Genomic DNA, 22,635 nt, shown 5'->3' on the forward strand with positions numbered 1-22,635 from the left:
ACGTTCCTTTCTTTAGTGCTTACACACCTGCATGTGACATCATTTATCGCCATTCGTGCTATTACCGTGCCATTCCCATCTTTCTTCTGCTCTTCACGAGGCCCTTTCTGTCTTTCATGATGGAACACAATGAAGAAACCAGCGCGGTGTCTCTCTGTGAGCCACAGCGATCTAACTTTAGTGTGCAAGAACCTGACATCGGTAACAACAACGACCACGCTGGTAGACAGCGAGTGCTAGATAGAAAGAGAGCCTTGGCTCTTATTGGTTCCGCGCTATCACAGCTACCAATATGGGGTATGTTGATTCTTCTGCTTCATTGACCTCTGCTTACCACTATAGGCTTCGCCATGAGCTACGGCGTTCTGCAAGAATACTACTTTGACCATTGGACGCTACAAGGTAGTCGCCGAATTACCGGCATCATCGGCACGACATCTAATGGTGTTATGTACCTATCCATGCCCTTCTTGTTCGCCCTGTTCAGCAAGCGATTGGCCCATTACCGTCAGCCTGCAGCTATTTGCGGTGCGCTTCTTGCATGCGCAAGCTTTATTTTATCTTCATTTAGTAAACATGTTTGGCATTTAGTCGCAACACAGGGAGTCCTAGCAGCGTTAGGATGCGCACTCGTTTACAGCCCGATGACGCTCTCCCTAGGTGAACGGTTCAATACCCCAAATCGAATCTGTAATCGAGCTATAGCCTATGGGATCTGTCTGTCTACCAAGAATATTGTAGGGTCGGTTTGTCCATTCATTTTCCGAGGCCTCCTCGACCGATATGGTTTCCGTACTACCTTAATCATATGGGCGGGTATAACAGCTGCCACCGCTATTCTCTCCATTTTCATGGTGCAGACACCTTGTTCAAGCATGGTCACGAGCACTCCTCGAGGGCGGAAGATTGCATGGCAGTTCATCCGACATCAAACATTTTGGGTCTACAGTATGGCTACTCTGCTCCAGAGCGCGGGATACGGAATTCCGCAAACATATTTGAGCGAATATGCCCGCAATGTTTCCGCACTGTCCCCGACCTTTTCAACGCTCCTCCTCACTCTGATCAACATACCCGGCATTTGCTCCTCGACTTTTTTCGGCTTCCTGAGCGACAACAAACACTTTCAACTTTCTGCTCCTACTGTCACAGCGATATCCGCCATCAGCTCCGCTCTGGCTGCATTCCTGTTCTGGGGCTTAGCCGCAAGAGGGGGTATAGCGTTATTGGTGCTCTTTGCTATCACCTTTGGCTTCTTCGCTAGCGGCTACAGTGCGACCTGGGCCGGAATCATGAACGACATGGAACAGGATGCCGCGGAAAGGAACGAGGCCCTCGATAGTGGTGTTCTTTATGGCTTACTGAATGGTGCGAGGGGCATCGGATACGTAGGCGGTGGGCTTGTTAGTGTCCCTCTGATAAAAGCTGGGAGCACAGACTCGGTTGGAAACTTTGGATATGGAAGCACTTATGGTCCCCTTATCATATTTACAGGTCTCGCGTTAGCTCTTGGTGGCTGCGGATTGGCTGTTCATCCGAACTGGACAAAGATACTACATTTGCGTTGAAGTAGAAGTGTAATTATAGTATAGATTGCCCGCATTAAACTGAGAAGGATTTTTTTGAGCAATTGAAGTCCACCAATTGAGCTCGTCATCCAATTATTTTACTGCTGTTCAAAGGCACAAAACAAGTCTAGTCCAACAGCTCACAGGAAGCCTTTATACCTCCACCACCATATCCCAGCAATCATTGTACCTCCAAACATCATACACACCATCGTAAGAACAGCTGCAATCTTCGTCCCGTTTTCCTTATTCTCAAGGAGCACCGCTACCGTTACAAGACCCGCAGCTGCACTCAACCCCCCAAGCGCCATCATGAGCGCGCCTCTGACTGGCATATCCGGATGCCACACAATGCCCAGCGGATGGAAAATAGCCACGACATTGATGTGTAAAGTCAAAATAGCGCCGAGCGCGAATCCGTACCCAGCGCCCCAACCAACAGAGAACCAGAATTGCGGAACCCACGCGGGTGCAATGATACTCGCGCCAGCGAAGAGGCAAGCTGCACTGAAGGACTCGACGGGCGGTACGTGTTTACGGAAGCGCTCGTTGGCACTGATTGGTGACGAAATCAAAGCAGAGCCGAACATGGCAACGAGAGTCCAACCACCTGAATCCGGCCAATAAAGTGCTGGTGCGTGTGAGAGGATCAGCAAGACATAAATTGGCCAGATGAAGAGTCCGAAGAAGACAAGGACATAGCCCACAACGAACCATAACGCTCCATTTTCTATGAAGATGGATTTTAGACTCTGCGGTGCCTCCACATCCAGCTGCATGTTGCCCTTCTCTGAGTGTTTTGCCAGAAAGAAAGCAGTGAGAAGTGTGGCTATGGAAATGCCTAGGTTTGCGGCGTTTGCAGCTTTCCATTGATCGCGCCGTAGGAATAGCCATCCTATTGTAGTATACACCAGTGCCCCAGCAAAACCGCCAATAGCGCTGATCCACGATGTCATTGGGAGATTGAATCTGTAGTGTGAGCCGAGGAATAGTGTGCCGAGAGTGAGCAGCGCGCCGAGTCCGGAACCCAACAGCAGGCCTTGCAGAAGCATGAGCTCAAGGTGACTCTTGCAGAAGATTAGGCTCCCTTGAGCGCCTACCACTGCCAGAACAGAAGTGAAGATCATGATTCTTCGCCTGTTAGGCCATTGGTGGTATATCATCCATATCGGATATGGTACAGCGAAGATGGAGAATATCTGTATCGCGACGATGAGAGAGAGCGACCAGAGGGGTGTCGTCGGTAGCGTCGTAGTGTGGTAGTATTCCAAATATGGACCGAAGGATAGAGGCGCGCCGTACACATTGAAGAGGATCAGCGCTTGTGCGTAGTATGTTCGAACCCGTAGAGCGGATGCGCTTGTTGCGATGCCTGCATCTACGACGTTGAATGTACGTTGGCCTTGGTCTGCTTCTCTAGGCCTCTTATTTTGCCACTGTGTCACCCCCCTTTCTGTATCGATGTGCTTCCCTGCTATGACTGGCGTCTCTGAGTCTACGTACCGCCAGCTGGTCAACATTTTTGGTACCAAAGCTGTGTGCGTAAGGCAAGGTATGTAACTCGCCTGAGGCGAATGTGTGCTTCCACAATCTGCGTTGAGTTTCGGGAACGACGGCGGACGCGGTACGTAAATTATGAGGACGAAAGTAGATGAAGAGGAGGGAGATCATTGACAGGCGCCCGAATTAGAAGCTGCGACACGAACGCATCAACCCAACGCTGCGTGTGAATCACTCACGAATCACTGACGAAGCATCGTGAATGCAAAGCACTCCATGGGCGAATCCTTCAAGCATGTGATCAAGTCGATTCTCGGTTGACCCTAAACCTACAGTAGACAACGATGGTAAAATGACCGAAGTATACTACGTGTCGTAGAAGAGCAGACAAATCAATTTTGGCGGAAAAGAAATCATGTCGGTATATTCTGATACAAATCAGTCTCGAAAATGCGCTCTGATGATTATAAACAGCAATGAACCTGTCATGAATAGGAAACCAAGTGACCTACAACGCCAATGACCCTCGACCTCTCCAGCACCACTCCCACTGCTTAAAAAATACTGTTGACGATGTTACCACCGATAGTAGCACCTGAATAAAGTCAACTAGAAAATCCCGTTGACGATTTTGCCACCAATTGTCGCACCTGCACCGAAGATGGCGGCATTTCCCAACTTCTTGCCAAACTTCTTTCCATTCTGCTCCATTTTGGTCGGCTCATGCGGCGTTGCCGGGCCTTGCGCACCATTGCTCACATCTAATGGCATGTTGCCATAGTTGCTGGGTGCTGGCGCACCCGGCACACCAGCAGGCACAACGCTCTTCTCGTCTTTGCGCACGTAGGAGGCTGGGAAGATACCCTCCATGCCCGTCCTCTCGTTGCGTCCCTTCCACCACTCAGTGTTCATGTACTCGGTCACGACGACCTGATCGTTCGGCATGAGCGCTAGATCACCGGCGTCTTGCGCGTTGTATTGGTACATTGCTGACGCGTAGGCGAGGACTGTGGGGCCGACAGGGGCTACTGGGGCGGAGGGGTAGGCTGGCGGAGGCGCGTTGGAGACGTTGGTATCGGCATAGTATCCAATGTTGCTTGTCTTCTTTTCGGGAGGAGGCGTGGGCTCGCTCTTGATGTTCATTTGGGAGAGTTGTTGGACTGGGACGGCAGGGAGGGCGCGGCTGCTGTTTTCGGCGGAAACGGGGAGTTGAGAGTTAATGGTGTCGTGCTGTGCGGGAGTGATGACGTTGGCTTCGACGAGGAACTGAATATTCTATACACGACATTAGAAGTTATATCGACACTGTGCTGAGGAGACGTGCATTCTTGATGTCCCCTAGGGCCCTGTTGATCATCGCATTTCTGAAGCTGTCGGCCATCCTGGCAGCGATTTGGATTTCGATGTGGTATTTACTTTAGCGACAGATACAAAAGCAAATGTACCGGATAGAGGAAGAAGTAGTGGTGAGTGGTGTGAGAAGTGTTCGCAGTCGCGGCGGAGGTGATCGCTGGGCGCAGCGGGAGCGGACTAGTCCATGCGCTCGGCAAGGCTATGCCGCGCAGATCGCGATTGAGGCTGTGCTGATACCTAGGTATTGGATGCATAACACTGTCACTACGTTCACGCTCGCAAGAACCAATCAACCAAAGTGTACAGTTTCAACTACATACCTAGGTATGTTATCCCTATGTAGCGTTAGAGTTGCGATAGATGTACCTTCCATGCCAAGACCAGGGTCCATTCGCTGGAGCTTCACCAGCGTCACCCTCGTCTACTTCATCTTCATCATAAGTCCGTGAAACATCTCTTGTCTCCTCCCTTCGAACTCCTCGAAAGCTTTCACTGAGAATCCCACCAGGATCTGCTCATCTCCCTTGATCAGCTTTCCCCATGCGTCCTCCGTAAACTCCGCCAATGGCATCCCAAGATGCGCTCCATCCTTGATATCCGGCTGGTGCTTCGCATCATGTAATTCTGTTTGCACAGCTGGAGGGAAGATCTCAATGACTTTGACTAAGGGAAATTTTAGTCGGTGCATGAATGCAAGTCGGGAAAGGAAACAACAACGTACTGTTTCCTGGCCCGGAGCGCAGTTGTTCCCGCAAGACGAGAATCATATGATGCAACGCAGCTTTGGATGCGCAATAGTTGGGGCATCGGGGAAGTGGTAGCAATGCCAGCCCAGAGGTGGTGTATATCAGACTAGTTTCCTTCTCTTGCTTTTGCAGAAACGGAATAAAGGCTGTTGTGAGGTGCATATAGCTCAGGTAATTGGTCCTGAACTCCAACTCTAGCACATCCAAATCAACCGTTTCGGGCTTGGAGAAATCGAACCCACGTTGAATCCCAGAGTTGAGGAATACAGAGTCGAGATCAGGGTGTTTGCGCATTACATCTTTAACGAACTTGGGGATTTCATCGAGCTTGGTGATATCGAAGACGACAGAGTCGACCTTGTCGCTCCCATATGTTTGAACGAACTCATCGAGCTTCTCTTTTCGGCGACCGACAATAATGGCGTGTTTGCCGTCCTGAACAATCCTTTCGGCGAGCGCCCAGCCGATTCCTGAGCTTGCGCCTATGATGAGTACTTTGTTGTATTTCAGAGACATGATGAGATGTATCTGGGAGGTAGATGTACGTGCAGGACTGATGCGGAATATATGGTTGTTAAACTCGAATTGTACCGGTCATGGAAGCATCATTACAGCTACACGGGTCAAGTCCACACTTGACGACATAATGATTGACAAATGCGGTCAACCCCAACGCACGTCATTCACCAATGTTCAGTGGTATCGGCGTAGGTAAGTTACGTTCGAATGATTTCGCGAAGAAAGTACACAAACAGCGAGACCCATAATTAAGTTGTTGTTTATTAGCTGTTTGCAATACGTCATTAGTAAAGTAGAGGTACCCGGCAGTTGGATCGGCTACATACACGATGATCAATTGGACAAGCATATAAATGGCGAGTCCGTTCTTGCTAGCGTTGATTTTACTTTCAAACAAATAAAGAAACGGCGTGCATAGAGATCCTAAGATGGCAAAAATTGTGAAAACAATCCTCACCAGCCTAAACTAAGTGTGGAGTAGAGGCGCCAAACCTGTACCTCCATAATGCACCTAACGATAACTCACGACGCTTGCTTTGGTTTATTGAGCGAGATGCGAATATCTCCCACCCTTCAGCGCGGTCTACGGTAGCCTAACCAGGAACTCGTGAATCAAAGGCGATGAGCAAGACGGAAGAAGGGAGTACCGTGTATAAGGTTGGATGTACTTGGAATACCTTCAGGGTTAGTTGAGTTCGCACGAGTCGAAATCATGCTAGAGTTGTGCGCACTGATATGCGGCAAGGTACCGATGTGGACACTGTGGCGTATCTATGCTCTTGCCATTTCCACTTGCTGCCATTCAAAAACTTCTTCCGGAAGCCCGTCCTGGCTATCTTCGCGGTATGACGCCGAGTTTCACCGTGCTGACTTCGAGTTACAACAAGAGGCCGACCCCTCGCAGCCTAGACGCCGCTGACTGCTAATTCATGGACAGCTAGGCGTTGAAAAAAGCTGTGGCAAAAATCACGACTCGCGCCGCCCTTGTGGAAGAGGCAACCCGCAGACTTGACAAGGTCATCGTTCATCTCCATGGTTAGTGTTTCGGTAAGTCCAGTGTGGAATGCACATACCAGAGAGAGGCTATTCCATCGTTCATATACCAATTGGCTGGTTGCCGGTCGATAAGATGACGATCGACGGTTGGTGTGGGGAGATTCGCTGCATCTCTTCAGGCCCGTCCGATCGGCCAGCGGATAAAGCGCTAGCCGCTTTGGTGCTAGCCCGAGACTCGATGGACAAATCTAGCCATCGTTACACCTGTCATAGATCTGGGCCGTCGAGATGTCACCCGTTGGCGCTAGCCCCCGTTGGCAGTACGTCCGTCAACGTTGGTTCATCGCACACATCCTCCACCCTCAGCGTGCGAGCGTGGCATTCTTTTCTTCCTGTCGTAGGCTCTCTCTATTGGCTATTCCCTCTTGTAGACTTGTGCAGCCTTGCTAGTCTTTATGCACAGGTTTCTAACCCTATCGACAGAAAGAGGCTTGAACTAGTAATCCAGCCCTTGCATAAGGTGTTTTATCCCTAGGATGAGGCTGTATAGATACTCGTTCATTGGGAGGAAAACACGCTACCCTCCCGCGCAAGGGAGGTATGCCAATTTCCCCTTAGCCAGACCGACTACTTGATCTCAGGTGGATCTCAGCACCACCAAGAGGGGAGCGGGAATCTTCTCTGCAGCCTTCGACCTAGGAAAATCAATTCGCCGGAAAATATGCTCTGGACAGCTCCCTCTTGGCAATCGCTCTAATATAAGGCCCACTGAGATCCACAGGCAATTCAATCCAAGTCCTGCCACTGACATCTTTGCCCACATCCTGCGTCAACTTCTGCAGGCTTCACGATGCGTCCCGAGCTGCGCCTCGACCGCATAGGCGCGACCTACGTAGGTCTCGCCATTGCTTGGAACATCACACTGGCGGCTGCAATGCTTTTCCTTTGGACCCATCGCCAACAGCCTTCACTGCGGATGCGAAAGCTGCCACTCATGTTTGGAGGAGTGCTCTCGCTACACGTGTACGGAAATCTATGTATCATCGCCTACCCTATCCGTTTTGTCTTCCCATGCAATGTGGAATTCTGGATAATGAGCATCTATCTTCCCCTAGGAATCGCCTTATTTCATGCCGCCAATACCCAGTTCCTGCACCTTGCGAGTCGCCAGAAGCACTTCGCTCACATCAGCACACTGAAGGATCACCAGTCAATTGACGAGGAGAAGGCCCAGCAGGTTTCTAATAGTCGTTGGAGGAGGATCGTTGCCGGTGTGGAACGGGCTGACAACGTGGAGCGCACTTTGGTACTCATTGGCGTCGGGTTGGTGGTTCAGGTAAGCCATCAAGACATACCACCTCCAAGATTTATCACGGTAACTAACTCTTCACCCTAGCTTGCACTCACCGTTTTGGTCTTCTTCGGATCTAGGAAATTCCATTCAGGCTACGGTATCTTTAACTACACCGTGCAAGGCACGGGTATGGAAGTGCGCATGAGTTGCGCCAAGGGTTGGGAGTGGTGGCTTTCGATCGTTTGGCAGCTGTTCTGGTCCTGGATTTATGCGCCCTACGTCTTGTGGAAATCTCGTGGAATCCGTGACGTCCATGGTTGGCGGCTGCAGACAATCTGTTGCTGTCTTGCTGGGTTCGTAAACACTCTCGATATACATTACTCGAGCTAACGTTGTCAGACTTCCTGCATCCCCTCTCTGGCTCGCAAGCCTCTACGCCCCTCAGTTTATCCCCCTGATCACCGTCTTTCCAGCTCCCACATGGTTTGCCGTCTGTATCTTCTTCATGGAAGTCTTTGCCATTGGCTTTCCCATCTTGGATGTGCTGAAGGGCAACAGCCTTCGTCAAGAGACATTAGAAGCTATTGCGAACTGGGAGAATCGTCAAGCGAAAAGCGGCCTTGATGGTGATAGCTCCATAAATAGCAGTGCCTATCACAACACAACACTCAGGTCCACAGGCGACGACACCCTCAACAGCAAGCAATCTTTCGAATCACGCAAGTCCGATATGCTCACGATGACCGCGCTAGAGAACGCCCTCAGGACGAACGCTGTCCCCCTTCTGGAGTTTGCTGCTCTCAAGGACTTTTCTGGTGAGAACGTCAGCTTTCTTACCCATGTTGCAGATTGGCGACGATACTGGTTCACACCGAAGTCTTCCACTACAGAACACCGTCGCACGCAGTTCATTGCTGCCACCCGCATCTACGCTCATTTCATATCTCTTGAATTTTCCGAATTCCCAATCAACATATCATCCAGAGAGATGAAGCGGCTTCACAACGTCTTTGAAACAGCCGCCACGCTGCTTTACCGTAGTGGTAGACACTCATTAGCTTCTTCAACATCTGACAACGCCACTCCCTTCGACAATGTTCTGCCTGATCAGGTACACAAATCGCCCAACGATCGCAAGAGCTCATACAGCTCTACCACCGAGCTACAGTCGAGCGTCAATCTCGACGCGCTTGGCCGAGCGAACTTTAGAGCGGTATCGCGCATGCAAGATCTCTACGTAGACGAGGTGCTCGCAGACGTCAAGATTCCTGAAGCGTTCACCGAGATGGTTTTCGACCCTGCTGAGAGCGAGATCAAATACCTCGTCCTAACCAATACCTGGCCGAAGTTTGTGAACGTCGGACGCGCCAATAGCCAGTTGAGCAAGGACATTGACCAAGAGAACGGCAACGTATGGATGCGGAAGGTGCTTTGTTCAAAGTAATCTAGTCGCTCGTTTTGATACCCTGAGTTGTATACTATCTTTTACCTCGCCGTCGGTGGCTGGTTTCTCTAGAGTCCCTTCATGGCTCCCGCTGGCAGGCATTGCGGTGAAGCTTCTATTTAGTGTCGGATTGTTGTACTAGTGACACACTCCGGCACCACCTTATCACATTTATTTACACTCATGTCGAGGGCGTTTGTTCTTTCATCACATCAATGCTAGTTCATCGACCATAGATGCGGTGCGATAAAAGATAAGTTCTCTATATACTCTCATGTACAATTCTATGTATACTCCCAACGCCGAAACTCATTGGCATGTCCATTTTGAATCCCCAGACTTAGCGAAGACAGTTTTCAATATTTCAACAGCGACACTCTTCTAGCTACCAAATACACTACGAATTAAAGGTGATAAAAGCTTACCTTTCACTTCACCGTAGAGTCGGACTTTTTAGGGCTTTCTACACTTTTCGCCTGCCTTCAACCTTTTCCGCAACAGGACAGGGACAGTATCACCCACAACACTCATCTACCCCCTTCTTTCTCAAAAGTCTCTTCATCATCAAAATGTCTTCCTCTACCATCCCCTAACGCAAACCTTTGGCGCAAACGTTTACGCCAAAATAGCTGATACCAACGCTGCCCCCTCCTGATTGAGGCGTCGCGCCTGTCTCGAAAGAGGCAGGTGCTGACCCTGCGAGCTCGAGCGCATCCACCGAAACGGATGGCATGCGACGGTTCGATTCGGAGGGCAGCCTTCGCGTCAATTTCGATATCACCGTGGCAATCCCATGGCTTCATGGCGATTTGGACCCTGAGATCCGCGCCAAAACTTACGAGCGATAGCTAGAGCTCCGTCGTAAGGCTAAGGCTAACTACGAAGCCAAAGGAAAGAAGCGCAAGGCGTGTTCGTCGTGCGGTGATCTGCATCTACAGCCTCACCTGGAGCCCGCGTGTCTTAAAGAGGCGTACAATGCCAGCAAGACGATGGTTCGTCTCCGCGCAAAGCAGGATAGGGGGCTACACTCTACTGCCGTACAAGGCATGCCAGAAAAGCAGCAGAGTAAGCAGCCAGTCGGCAGACCCTCGCTTTCAAACCAGACTGGACAGGCAGAGGGCTCGCAAGCCATAGATGCTCTCCCAAAGACAGCTGGAACTTACAACGCGGCGAAAGCCACGGGAAATCGTCCCAACCTGTAGCCCAAGAGCAGGCTTCGCCAGGCACCGACATGCGTTCAATGTGGCCGCCTACACTAGCCGGCTAGAAGTGGCTCTGGCTGCTTCTCTCCTCAATGCCAGGTGTGTCGGTTCTACCACCGACCAGTGAGTCCTGTCTCGAGGCACACAATCGCATGAGCACTGCCTGTTTCGTGCTCGGGATCCCCCGTGATGAATTTTCGGCCACTAAGACTGGAACTGCTGCAGGAGACAACCTGGGTAAAAGCAGCGTACAATGGCAAGACTGCAAGGAAAATACCAACACCACATGATAGAATGCTGAATCATCCTTTATATCATCTCCATGTGAGTACAGATTCTGTAACGAGCACTGACGAATCAATGTAATCACAAACATCTCCGCACTCAAAGTACTTTCACAGAACCGGCGACAGCTCAACTAGGGAGTATGCGCTTTGAAAATCCTCTTATGACGGAGTGTATGAAAGATGCAGCTGAGAAAGGCAAAAAGATCAAGGTAAATGACATAACTGATCTGAAGCTGGAAAGTTAGTCTGGCGCTCGCTACGACAAGCATAGCACATACCACTTCAATTCAGTTGACTGTTCGAAATACGGATGTCGCGATTTTGTCAATACTGGTAAGTTGTTGTGGTGTAAAGTGCCTTCCTAATCCAGCCTGGTGCATCTTGCGTCACTTATCCCCGCAAGAACGGTCTTCATTCTTATCAACACTACCACCACCATGGCAAAGAACTGGGGTGAGCAAACACCCACCGTGTCCCAGAGTACGCGAAGGAGCTTCAAAGGCCCACGCATCCTTGGACTCGCCCTCTTCTATCTGGCCTGCTGGGGTTGCCTTCGCTATTACAACAACGAGCGTGCAACGCCTCAATGGTACCTCAACCCAAGCAACTTCGAGTCGAAGGCACGATGTTTGCAAGTCGATCCACTACATCCGGGACGGACTACGCAAGAGTTGGATAATGTTGAAAGCTACCTGAAATCTGAGACGTTCCGCAATATCGAAATCAAGCGCTTATCGGGCGCTGTGCAAATACCAACCCAAAGTTTCGATGATATGGGCGATGTCGGCGCAGATCCACGATGGGACATCTTCTACTCGTTCGCAGACTATCTTAGGAAGACTTATCCGCTGACGCACGCGACTCTTCAACTGGAGAAGATCCATGAGCATGGTTTACTCTTCTCGTGGGCAGGCACGGACCCAAGTTTAAAACCGTCGCTATTGATGGCACATCAGGATGTTGTGCCCGTTCCAGATAGCACAGTAGGACAGTGGCAATTTCCTCCGTTTGCTGGCCACTATGATGGCAAGTTTATCTGGGGAAGAGGGGCGAGTGATTGCAAAAACCAGCTTATTGCGATTCTATCGGCAGTCGAGGCGCTCATCTCGGCAGACTTTGCGCCCCAGCGGACACTTATCCTTTCATTTGGGTTTGACGAAGAAATTTCTGGCCAGCAGGGTGCTAAGCATCTGTCCGCCTACCTCCTTTCGAAGCTTGGGCACAATTCGATTGCTGCCATCATTGATGAGGGAGCTGTGAATGTGAAGAGCTGGGCGGCGAATTTTGCGATACCCGGAGTCGCTGAAAAAGGAGCCGTCGATGTCGAGATCGTCGTCAGGATGCCAGGAGGCCATTCGAGTATCCCACCTAAGCACAACGGGATTGGAGTGGCTAGCGAACTCATCACCTTAATCGAAGCTAAGCCCTATGAGCCGCATCTCGCAGATGAGAATCCGTACCTAGACCTTCTGTACTGCGGCGCAGAGCATGCACCTAATTTTCCTCGCCACCTTGGGAAGCTGCTAGAGAAGCGATCGTCGAGAAGTCAGACATGTTCTAAGAAGCCTAAGAAGGATGAGCTGGCTATAGAAGCAGCAAAAGCCGGACCAGAAATTGAGTACCTCTTCACGTCATCAGTCGCAGTTGACATCATCCATGGAGGCGTAAAGACCAACGCGCTACCCGAGCGCACGCAGATAACCGTCAACCATCGCATCAACGTCGGATCGAGCTCATCAGCTATAAAAACGCACATCGCCTCCCTTGCCGCCCAAATCGCGCACAAATATAACCTCACCCTCCACGCCTTCAACGGCACCGAGACACCCTCGAGCATCACACTCACGTACAGGGACACGGTTCTGGAACCCGCACCAGTGACGCCCACGTCAATCCACTCATCGTCCAATAACACTCGACTTACCCCGTTCTCCATTCTCGCAGGTACCACGCGCGCCCTGTACGGCAAGGACTTGCTAGTAGCGCCGGGTATAATGACAGGAAACACCGACACGCGGTATTACTGGAACTTGAGCGAGCATATCTTCAGATACGGACCAGGCTGGGACAAGGAGCAAGTAGGCCTAGGGAACATACATACTGTGAATGAGAAGGTGGGTGTGCAGGCGCATATTGATACTGTGAGGTGGATGTGGAGCTGGATTAGGAACTTGGACGAAGCTGATTTGTAAGGGTGTGAATGCAAGCGATGAGAATGTAGAAGCATATCCAGGGTTGTAATATTGGAATTAATAGATAGATAGGAGAGGGGCCTAAAGTGTAGTAGAGCTCAGGCTAAAACTACTCATACTGAGCAATAATAGCATCTTACTGGCTACGTCGAGTAAGGCATATTGTAGCCTTGTCTTACAGTTTAGATCATCGTCACAAGAAGGGGAATCTACGTCTAAAAAGGGAAGATAGGGCGTATATGTATACGCCTCCGTAAGATGCAAAGTGGGATGTGTGTAAGAAACGTATGAGATTAAGTTGAAAAGGAGATTTGAACTTTGGAGGATTGCAAATAGCACATGTGGCTAAGCCCGATATGTGCGTTTTCATTCAAGCCATTGACCTACCGTGGAGTCCTTTCTAATCCGCATGTATATAAGCTTATTCGACGTTTTCGCCCTCTGAGGGTCTGTGCAAGCACTCCAGGGTATACTAACCGTGAAAAGTAATCCCAAACGCCGTCGCAATGCGTGTACAAGAGTTCTAATTTCGCATTCCAGAAAAGTATTTTGTCCATGTCAGTATTACATATATAAACAGCAGGTAAAACAATAGATTAGCATACCTTTCAATATATGTGCCATATGGGTGTTTGTCTGCTTGCCTCCACGGCGCATAGTTCGCTTCTTCTTCCCCTTAGACCCTGTAATGATCTGACGGGGCTGGCTGGCCGCTGTCAAGCCGACGTTAATGAGCGTATTGCGCAGATCATCCGGATTGGGTGGAATTGCGATCTTATGCCACTCGTTCATGAACTCCGGGTCCATGGGATACATGATCGAGGGGTCGTTGTCCCAGACCGTCTTTGGCACACCGTCCTTGGTACGCTTCACCAGCACCTCCTTCTTGTCCTCCATAGCCTTGATGTCGTCAGCTACAGTGGTCCAGCCATCCTTTAGGTCCTTGATCGCTAAACCCTGAGCCGACTTCTGGTTCTGCAAGTAGCCCTTGAGTTGGGCAGCATTGCGAATGTTGAGTTTGGGCTTGTAGCGGTACGTTTCATCGCGAGCGTTCCATGATATGCGGTTCCCGAGATTATCGGCGCGCATGAGGGCGCGGAGCTGCTCGCGCTGGATATTACCGGGCGGGACATTGAGGAAGCCCATGATGTCGTCGAAGGTCATCCATTCTGTCGGGTGACCGCGTAGGTAGTCGGTAGCATAGGTGAGGCGGGTGTAGACGTGCTCGCCGGTGCCCTGGTCCTGCGGCTGCGAGTAGACGACGGTGGATGCTCCCTCTGCTGGGCGCTTGCGCTTTGCGCCGCTGGCCGACGTGTTGGAGGGCGTTGGCGAGGGTGCGTTGATGCGCGAGGACGAGTTCGCCTTGAGGAAGGACATGGTTACGGGTAGAGGTGAGTAGTGACTGAGTCCAGATAAGTGAAGCGGGCAGCTGAGGCGTGATGTAGAGTGGTGTATTGCTGTGTGCAGCGTCTAGCTAAAGAGTCGCACAGCGATGAAGGAGGGAAGCGGGCCGGTGAAGAGAGCGTGGGGTGAGAGTGAATGTATCGAGTGAAGGAACAATAGGTTGGTTGTTGGAGAGGATGCTATGAGCGCATGCAGCCCTGGCGCACTGGTCTGTGCGGGACCTGCCTGTCATTAAACAACCAAGCTCGCGACTTTCAAAGGTGCTGCTCCAATTCCTTGTCCGCGCCAACGCCAACACTCGAGGCTCCTTTGTCTTTCCTTTCTATCCCTTTCCGACCAGCTTCGAGAGCTCGATGATGCGCGACGGCATTCGGTAATTGAACACACAACCATGGCGGCGGCAGCAGTCGACGCTGGCTACCTGGCCGCGTCTTATTCTGTCCCAGAGACGACATTCCAGTCTTTACTTTCTGAGCCCACGGTCGAGCTAGTCCAGTCGCTGCTCACCCAGATCGAAGCCAAGGCGCGCACATACGATGACCTGCAGTCAGACAAGATTCGCACCGATGTCGAGCTCGAGGCAGCCGTCCAGAGCGGCGAGCAGCGCGCGCGAACACTAAAGGCCACGGCCGAGAAGGCATTGAAAGAAGCCGATGAGCTGCGGCAGAAACTGACCCAAGAAGGTGCGTGTGATATCAAAGCGATTGACCCTATGCTGTATGCTAACCTACAGACAGAGAGTGCACGGCACAAGGTCGAAACAGAGCTGCACACTCTCCAGGCTACGACCACCAACTCAACGTCCGAAGTGCAAGCCCTCGAATCCCGCATCAAGACGCTCGAGTCGCACAACCGCGATGCCATCGCTATGCACGAAGCCAAGGTGGCTGCACACGATCGACTGGCAAAGGAGCTGTCGGAGCAACACCAAAAGTCCGTCGACCTGCGCAAGCAGCTAGCTTCGCTTGAAGAGAAGAACCAGGCACTTGAGAACGCCGCGACCAACGTAAAATTCCGCGAGACAAACCTGCAGCAGGAGATCGAGCAGCTGCGCAAGAATAACGACTGGTACACCGCCGAACTCAAGACGCGCTCTGATGACTACAGCAAATATCGCAAGGAAAAGAACGCCCAAATCGCCCAGCTGCAGCGCGAAAACGCAGACGCCTCCGAAACGATTGACTCGCTGCGACGGACCGAGACCCTGCTGCGACAGCATGTAGATGAGTTGAAGGGCAAGGCTGAGGAGGACCGCCTACGACTCGAGGAACTGGAGAATTCCGCGGCTAAAGTTGCGTCCGACTTTCGCATCGAACTCGACAATGCGCGACGACTAGCCACGCTGCACCAGCAGACTGCCGACTCGGCCAAGAGGCGATTGGAAGAATTGCAGCGGGAATCTGAAAAGCTGCAGGACGATGCCGCTGCCGAGGTCGGACAACTGCAGGCTGATGTCGAGCTGGAACGCAACAAGGTCGCCGAGGCCGAAGCCCGCATTGCTGAGCTGGAGACCCTCGTCGAAAATCTCCAGAGTGAAGCTACTGAATTCAGAACGTCTGTACGCCCCCCGGGGACACCGCGACATGCCATGAACGGTTCATTTGGAACGCCCGTTAGGGCAGGCTCACCTGCAGTCTTCTCGCCTGGGGGCTCGCAGTCCAGGGGTGGGCCTTCTAACACCTTTTTACTCAAGGAGAACATTGACCTCAAGACGGAGATGCGTAAGGTGCGGCAGAAGGTAGAGGAGCAGACAACCATGGTTAATGACATGCTCGAGGAGCTGGAGCGCCGACAGCCTGAGTTCGAGGATCTTCGTCGCCAGAACGATGCCCTGACCGCCCAGAGTAACGATCTCTCAACGTTCCTGGATGACGCTATAGAAGAGAGGGAAGCAGCACGCCGAGACGCGCGCAAAGCTCAAGGCGACTTGGAAGGTGTTCACAACGAGTGTGCACTTCTCCGTCACCAAGTCCAGGATATGACAATCCAGCTACGGTCGCTTGTGTGGCGACGCGAGGCGGAACAGAATGGACTCGACACCCTCCCGCCCGAGCAGAAACAGTTCATTCTCGACGCCGTCGACAATCAGGTGCCAGATCATCTCCTGCCAAACGATTCTGCTACGCAAAACACCATCACCAAGCACCTCGTTCTGTACAAGGACTTGGCTGAAATGCAACATCAAAATACGGAGCTGTTACGCACGATTCGCAAAGTAGGAGAAGAGCACGAGGCGCAAGAGGCTCGCAACAGCATGGAGCAACATAAGAAGGACCTTGAGGAGCTTGGCCAGTTGCGCTCACTGGTAGCTGAGAAGGAGGAGCATATCAAGTCGCTCAATCTCCGCTCACAAACTTTCAAAACAGAGCGTGATATGTACTACCGCATTGTCACTAGCCGTGGTCAATCACAATCCGATTCACAGGCTACGTCTGCTTTTGCACAGTCTGTACCAGCTGCCGGAGGCGCTTTACAGTTCGAGCATGCGCCTCAACCGAGGGCAATTCCGGAATACGATAAGCTCATCAAAGACCTCCAAGCCCATATCAACTTACTGAAGGAAGAGAGCGCTACTGATCGCGTCACATCTAAAACGCAGGTAGACAGCTTGACAAAAGACAATAGCCAGCTCCACAGTGAGAAGATTCGTCTCGAGTCACAAGTGCGACGGGAGCAAGATCGGTACAGCCGCCTCGAAGGTACCATCAAGTTGCTGCAATCAGAGAAGGACACACTTCAAGAACGCTACAACAACGTCCAGAAGACTTTAGCCAAGCAGGATGACAGGATTGTGAAAGCCGACCAGGAGGCTGCTGATGCCGCTACTCGAATCCAAGGACTAGAAAATGAGATGGTAAATTTGAAAGCGTCACAGAACATGTCAAGGACGATCGAGGCCCGTCTCAACGACAGAACCAAAGAGCTAACGGACGAGCGGGATCGGTTGAGTAAGATGGTATCCGAGATCCAGAGCCTGCGTAACGAACAGGAGTTGACAAACGCCGAGAACCGACGCCGACTTCAGGACAGCCATGACAAACTCGAGGCAGATCTACAGATTGCACGACGTAAACTGGAAGACGAAGCTGAGGGCCACAAGAAGTCTACAATGCAGCGCGACTACGAGCGTTCGGAAGCGCAGCGGAGAATTGATGATTTAATTACGGCAAGAAACAATGCTGAAGTCAAATCGGCATCCGCAGAGTCAACTCGCCAGCAGCTTGAACAACGCATCAAAGAATTGCAAACGCAACTCCAATCGGCCGAAGATCGAGTACAGTCACTCCAGCCGCGTCCAACACCACGAACTAATGGATCAGCAAATGAAGAGGAGGATTCAGTCAGCCGCGAAGAGGAGCTCACCGCACAGCTTTCGGAGCTGCAACGCAAGATTGAGCGCAAACAGGAAGATCTTGAAGCCGTCAATACTCAAATCGAAGGCTTTCAGAACATAGCCCAAGATGCTGAGGACCGACTTCAGACCTTTGTCGAGGCTCATGATCGACTCCAGGAGGAGTTGACCTTGGCACAGCAAGAGAAAGACGCGACCATAATTGATCTGCAGCAACGCGTAGAGGAAATATCCTCTGAGCTTGCTACGACCACTACAGAGCTTACAGAGCTGAGGGGCAAACATGAGCAAGAGAACTTAAAACTCACCCAGCAAAAGGACACTCTTGAAGCGGAGATCACTCGACTCGAGAATGATGTGATCGACTACAAGGCCGAGGCCGAAGCACAATCAGATCTGGTCAAATCACAAGCCGAGATTGCAGCTCGCGCTCAACAAGACTATGAGCATGAGCTGGATAAGCACGGCGAAACTATGAAGAACCTGCGGACTCTTCGTGACGAGCATAATCAGCTCAAGACCGAGATTGCACAATTCAGGATGCAAGCTGAGTCTGCTCGTGTCACCCTAGAGCAAAGCCAGGATCACTGGAAGTCAACTCAAGGCCAGTACGAAGGACAAATAACCGAAGCCAAGCGTCGTCATGAGGACCTAAAACAGTACAACGAGACATTGCTCAAACAATTCGACGAATACAAGGCGCAGATCGATACTTTGAAGAACGACCGTGTCACCACAGCTGCTGGCGATGCGGGCAGTGCTGGACCTGGCTCAAGCAATCTACAAGACATTGAAGTCTATCTTCGTCGTGAGAAGGAGATACTGGAAGTACAGCTGAACTTGAAGGACCAGGAAGTGAAACGCCTGGAGCAACAGCTCACGCACTCCCAGAACCAACTCGATCTGACACGAGAGAAGCTACTCGCTGAACAGTCCAAGGCTCAAGGCTCACAGAGTGGTAGTAGCCTACATAATCTACAATCTCAAGTCGAGCAGCTCAACCTGTTCCGCGAAAGCAATACAACTCTACGGAACGATAACAGCCGACTCCAAAGTCTGCTTGCGGAGAAGATCAAGACAGTAGAGGATCTCCAAAGCGAACTTGAGCCGTTGCAAACACGCGTGTCGGAGTTGGAGGGCGATGTTGAGCTCAATGCTGGCCACCTGAAGGCTGTTGAGGAGGACCGCGACCGCTGGCAGAAGCGTCACCAGGATGTACTCCAACGGTACGATCGTATCGACCCCAAGGACCTCGAGGATCTCAAGAAGAAGATCGAGGATCTTCAAGTGGAACGCGATGGGGCACTGGAACAGGTTAACAGTCTCAATGAAAAGATTCAGGCTGTTGAGGCTGCACAGGAAGCTGTCATCAAGGACACGCGAGAGGCCACGATCAAAGAAGTCGCTGCCGACGAGAAAGAGAAGGCTAGAAAGGGCTTCAATAGGATCCACAATGACAAGATGGCAGCAAAGAAAGTTGAGATAGACGGCCTCATTAATGAACGCAACGAGCTGCAGGCTCAGCTCACAACCGCCCAGCAAGAGCTCGAAACATCACAACAGCAAATTACAGCCGCGCAGACGGAGGCCAGCCAAGCACGAGAGCAGCTCACCGTACTCCAACAGCAATACGAACAGGCTCAAGCGCAACTCATAACAGCTCAGCAGGAGCTCGAGGCCGCGCAGGCCGCCCGCGACGAAGCTTTGGCTCGTGCGAGCGCCACCAACACTACGACTACGGACGTCAACATGAGTGAGGAGGGACAAATCGATGAGGGCAACTCAAACCCAGCCAGCGCACAGCTCCAAAAGCTGCAGGCAGATTTAGAGGAATCCCAAAAGAAAGCTGCCAACGCACGGGGTAGGGCCAACGATGCCGACGCTAAAACTGGAAACCTTGCAGTCCAGCTTTCCCTGATGAAGGACCGGGTGACGGGCCTTGATAACGAAGTTGTAAGTCGACCTTAATACTACTGAGTTGCATGTTTTCCTAACTAGATCATAGGCTGAAAAAGGCAATCGCATTCTTGAGCTTCAAAATGAGCTCTCTGAAGCACAAAAGCAATCTTCGCAGCCGACATCAAATACTGCTGCTGCCGAATCTTCATCAGCCCCGGGTACATCTGAGGAGATCCAAAACCTGAAGGACGAACTCGCCACGGCGCGAAAGGAGGTCGAGGACTTGCGGACGCAGCTAGACATGACGAATTCCACCAATCATGAGACGGAAAACGAGACGAAGGCAGATGCTGCACAGGCTGATGAGCAGTCTGCTACGATCAAGGCCGCGCTCGATCAGCGCGAAGCTGAATTGAAAGACCTCGAAGCTGACCTAGAGCGACGCTTGACTAATGTCAAAGACCGTGAAGCAAAATCAGAGGCTATTCTGGAGAAGGCGAACGGTAGAGTCCGAAAAATTCGATCAGAGACCAATGAAGAACTGGATACTCTGAAGAAGGCTCACCAAGCGGAGATCGAGCGTCTCCGCCATGAGAAGCCCACCACTGGTACATCCAACAATGCCTCAGCGGATCAAGACGTCCCGACACCAACCCAGCAACCTTCCGCCCAACAGGTGCCCGAAGGTGTGGTCAACACCGAAGACCTACCGCGCCCAACAGTTACCGACGATCAGCTCAACAATTGGATCAGGACCAATCCTGGAGCTAAGAGGGTTGTTGTAGAACAAATCAAAAACAACATGAACAAGGCGATGAAGGGGAAGAACGAAACGCTCGCAAAGTTGCAAAATGAAGTCGAGGAGCTTAAGGCTCAGAAGTCGTTACAAGCTCCCGCAGCCGTGAAGGAAGAGCCAGAGCAGAGCAAGCCTCAGAATCTGGAAGAGGAGTGGACTAAAGTCAAGGCTGATCACAACGCGGCGCTAAAAGAGGCCCTGACGAAGAAGGAAGAAGCTATGAACAAGATGTTCACGATGAGGAGCAAGATCAAGGACTCGACGATCACTAATTACAGAAACAAGTGCAACGTCGTTGAGAAAGCTGCCAAGGAGACACCAACGGAGGAAGTCGCCAAGGTGTGGGCGCTTGCAACTGAACAAGCGAAAAATCCTCCCGCTGCACCGAATACACCGGTAAAGCCGCAGGTGCCAGCTCCGGCACATCAACATGCTCCAGTCCAGCCCCTCGCACCAGGACAGACTCCAAATGCGTCAACAAGTCAGGCACAGCAAGCCGCAGCTACAACACCCAATTCTTCCCAAGCGAACGATACGAATGTCAGTCTTGCTACTCAGTCTGCACCACAGCAGCAGCCCAATCCATTCCTCCAAACAGGTCACGGAACAGCACCGAATCCCTTCGCTCTAGCACAGAATCAAATGGGTCGAGGGCTTCAACAACCCGGCTTTACGGGACAAGCACAGGTACCTCCTGCACAACAGCAACAGCAATTCGGACGCGGACGGGGCGATGGCGTCGGCACCGGTCCTCAAGCTCTTCGGGGCGTCCTTCAGTCCAACCTTCCGCGCGGCGGTGCAACCAGCATTCCTCTCCCAGGCAGTCGAGGTCGCGGCCAACAACAACAGCATAACCAGAACCAAGGCCCGGGTACCAATGCCCAAGGTCCTGGCGTATCGCAGATTGGACGCGGGGGCGGTCGGGGAGGTAGTCGGGGACGCGGACAAGCGCACAATGTTCAAGGTCAAGCAAATGTGCAGAATCAAGGTAGCCCCGGTCGAGGTGGTTTGAACGCAAGTGCTCTGCAGTTTCTGCCTGGTGCTGGACGAGGGCAGAAGCGTGGTGCGGAGGACGACAGTGAAGGCGGTGCGCGTGGAGGTAAGCGCCCACGAGGACGCGGCGGCCAAGGCGGTGGCGGCGGAGCAGGAGGTGCAGCGCCAGCTTCAGGTACAGAGTGAGTTGAAGAAGACTGAGGTGAAGAGATATGTTTCGAAAATTATGGGTAGCAACATGGTGCCAGCTATATTTCCTTTGTGGGTTCGGGGCATTTTCATCATCATTTGCGAATCTTACAAGAAAAGGCGGTATGGGTGTGTAAAATGAGGGGGTTCAGCGCGAAGGTTTGCTCCGAATAGGAACAGCTATGTATTATAGCATTTTTCTGAGCTTGTACTGAATATACCACGCACGGTATTTCTTCTTCTCTTTGCTGAAACCCTCACTCGATTTGAGCTTTTATAAGGTTTGCTGTTATACTAAAGATCGATTGTATAACGCGATAATTGACGGACTGATTGTCTGATTCACTGGCAGCAGACGAGGTTCATATCGAAGCGTGTTCGTGCTAGGGAAAGTGGGGTCTAGATTCACTCTCTATATCCTCGAATGATAGAACCGCCCTTCTAGGCAACGTGAACTGAAGACCCCCGTGTATCTACTAGCATAGAGCTTTCCGTGTCATCTCCTAACGTGTCCTATCTCCACGTCCCATGTTACCGTCCGCCAGTCGCCTCGCCAAGTCCAGCTCAGAGGCTTAGAGACGGATGTTAGCAACGTTGAAATAGAATTGTAATAGGCTAACGTAAGTAGTACTATAGATGGGTTTACTTACCATTTCACAGACCCAGCTTTGTTAGTTGTAGTGTCTAGCCTCGTTATAGAGGAGAGAAGACGACAATAAGTATGATGGTGAAAGGATCTATCGATATTGGAAGGTGTTGAAAACTGCTTTAACATGAGATCCGGGGGCTTTTAAATGTGAGACCAGATCATGGGGGCACCTAGGCAAGCTGCTTATATACCCTTCGAGTCTCCCAGTGCCGTTCTCGCTTTCTATGACACAAAACAAGTGTTTTCGAGCAT

General features: G+C 51.4%; 8 protein-coding genes across 8 annotated transcripts; 4 read left to right on the top strand and 4 right to left on the bottom strand.

Annotated features, from left to right (window-relative positions):
* The first annotated feature begins 107 nt into the window (after positions 1-107).
* On the top strand, positions 108-1,642 carry K460DRAFT_311360 (MFS general substrate transporter). Its single transcript, XM_040930184.1, has 2 exons — positions 108-297; positions 343-1,642. The coding sequence occupies exons 1-2, from the start codon at positions 117-119 to the stop codon at positions 1,566-1,568; spliced, it is 1,407 nt and encodes a 468-aa protein (XP_040787769.1). The 5' UTR covers positions 108-116; the 3' UTR covers positions 1,569-1,642.
* Positions 1,643-1,708: 66 nt separating this feature from the next.
* On the bottom strand, positions 1,709-3,088 carry K460DRAFT_355052 (uncharacterized protein; the record flags this gene model as incomplete). Its single annotated transcript, XM_040931846.1, has 1 exon — positions 1,709-3,088. One exon carries the CDS (start codon positions 3,086-3,088, stop codon positions 1,709-1,711), a length of 1,380 nt encoding a protein of 459 aa, XP_040787770.1.
* A 294-nt stretch (positions 3,089-3,382) lies between these two features.
* Positions 3,383-4,672, bottom strand: K460DRAFT_104950 (SH3 domain-containing protein). Its single transcript, XM_040926517.1, has 2 exons — positions 4,393-4,672; positions 3,383-4,343 (listed from the first exon to the last, which is right to left on the bottom strand). The coding sequence occupies exons 1-2, from the start codon at positions 4,447-4,449 to the stop codon at positions 3,678-3,680; spliced, it is 723 nt and encodes a 240-aa protein (XP_040787771.1). The 5' UTR covers positions 4,450-4,672; the 3' UTR covers positions 3,383-3,677.
* Positions 4,673-4,701: 29 nt separating this feature from the next.
* Positions 4,702-5,683, bottom strand: K460DRAFT_311361 (short-chain dehydrogenase/ reductase-like protein; the record flags this gene model as incomplete). Its single annotated transcript, XM_040930185.1, has 2 exons — positions 4,702-5,084; positions 5,143-5,683. 2 exons carry the CDS (start codon positions 5,681-5,683, stop codon positions 4,843-4,845), a joined length of 783 nt encoding a protein of 260 aa, XP_040787772.1. The 3' UTR covers positions 4,702-4,842.
* A 1,358-nt stretch (positions 5,684-7,041) lies between these two features.
* K460DRAFT_311365 (uncharacterized protein) lies at positions 7,042-9,795 on the top strand. The gene is made up of 3 exons (XM_040930186.1): positions 7,042-8,018; positions 8,079-8,329; positions 8,376-9,795. The coding sequence occupies exons 1-3, from the start codon at positions 7,533-7,535 to the stop codon at positions 9,418-9,420; spliced, it is 1,782 nt and encodes a 593-aa protein (XP_040787773.1). The 5' UTR covers positions 7,042-7,532; the 3' UTR covers positions 9,421-9,795.
* A 1,551-nt stretch (positions 9,796-11,346) lies between these two features.
* K460DRAFT_355055 (carboxypeptidase S) lies at positions 11,347-13,101 on the top strand (the record flags this gene model as incomplete). Its single annotated transcript, XM_040931847.1, has 1 exon — positions 11,347-13,101. One exon carries the CDS (start codon positions 11,347-11,349, stop codon positions 13,099-13,101), a length of 1,755 nt encoding a protein of 584 aa, XP_040787774.1.
* A 383-nt stretch (positions 13,102-13,484) lies between these two features.
* K460DRAFT_376685 (transcription initiation factor IIE, beta subunit) lies at positions 13,485-14,478 on the bottom strand (the record flags this gene model as incomplete). The annotated part of the gene is made up of 2 exons (XM_040934905.1): positions 13,485-13,501; positions 13,707-14,478. The coding sequence occupies 2 exons, from the start codon at positions 14,476-14,478 to the stop codon at positions 13,485-13,487; spliced, it is 789 nt and encodes a 262-aa protein (XP_040787775.1).
* Positions 14,479-19,812: 5,334 nt separating this feature from the next.
* Positions 19,813-22,184, top strand: K460DRAFT_105049 (uncharacterized protein). The gene has a single exon (XM_040926518.1). The coding sequence runs from the start codon at positions 20,058-20,060 to the stop codon at positions 21,729-21,731; it is 1,674 nt and encodes a 557-aa protein (XP_040787776.1). The 5' UTR covers positions 19,813-20,057; the 3' UTR covers positions 21,732-22,184.
* The last annotated feature ends 451 nt before the right edge of the window (positions 22,185-22,635 follow it).

This window comes from Cucurbitaria berberidis (genome assembly GCF_010015615.1).
Source record: "Cucurbitaria berberidis CBS 394.84 unplaced genomic scaffold K460scaffold_3, whole genome shotgun sequence".
Lineage (NCBI taxonomy): Eukaryota > Fungi > Ascomycota > Dothideomycetes > Pleosporales > Cucurbitariaceae > Cucurbitaria > Cucurbitaria berberidis.

Coding starts and splice junctions, on each gene's coding strand:
- K460DRAFT_311360 (XM_040930184.1), top strand. CDS start 117: ATGATGGAACACAATGAAGAAACCAGCGCGGTGTCTCTCTGTGAGCCA. Junction 298..342: donor ATCACAGCTACCAATATGGG/GTATGTTGATTC, acceptor TTACCACTATAG/GCTTCGCCATGAGCTACGGC.
- K460DRAFT_104950 (XM_040926517.1), bottom strand. CDS start 4,449: ATGGCCGACAGCTTCAGAAATGCGATGATCAACAGGGCCCTAGGGGAC. Junction 4,344..4,392: donor CCCTAGGGGACATCAAGAAT/GCACGTCTCCTC, acceptor TGTCGTGTATAG/AATATTCAGTTCCTCGTCGA.
- K460DRAFT_311365 (XM_040930186.1), top strand. CDS start 7,533: ATGCGTCCCGAGCTGCGCCTCGACCGCATAGGCGCGACCTACGTAGGT. Junction 8,019..8,078: donor GCGTCGGGTTGGTGGTTCAG/GTAAGCCATCAA, acceptor TCTTCACCCTAG/CTTGCACTCACCGTTTTGGT. Junction 8,330..8,375: donor ATCTGTTGCTGTCTTGCTGG/GTTCGTAAACAC, acceptor TAACGTTGTCAG/ACTTCCTGCATCCCCTCTCT.
- K460DRAFT_105049 (XM_040926518.1), top strand. CDS start 20,058: ATGACGAATTCCACCAATCATGAGACGGAAAACGAGACGAAGGCAGAT.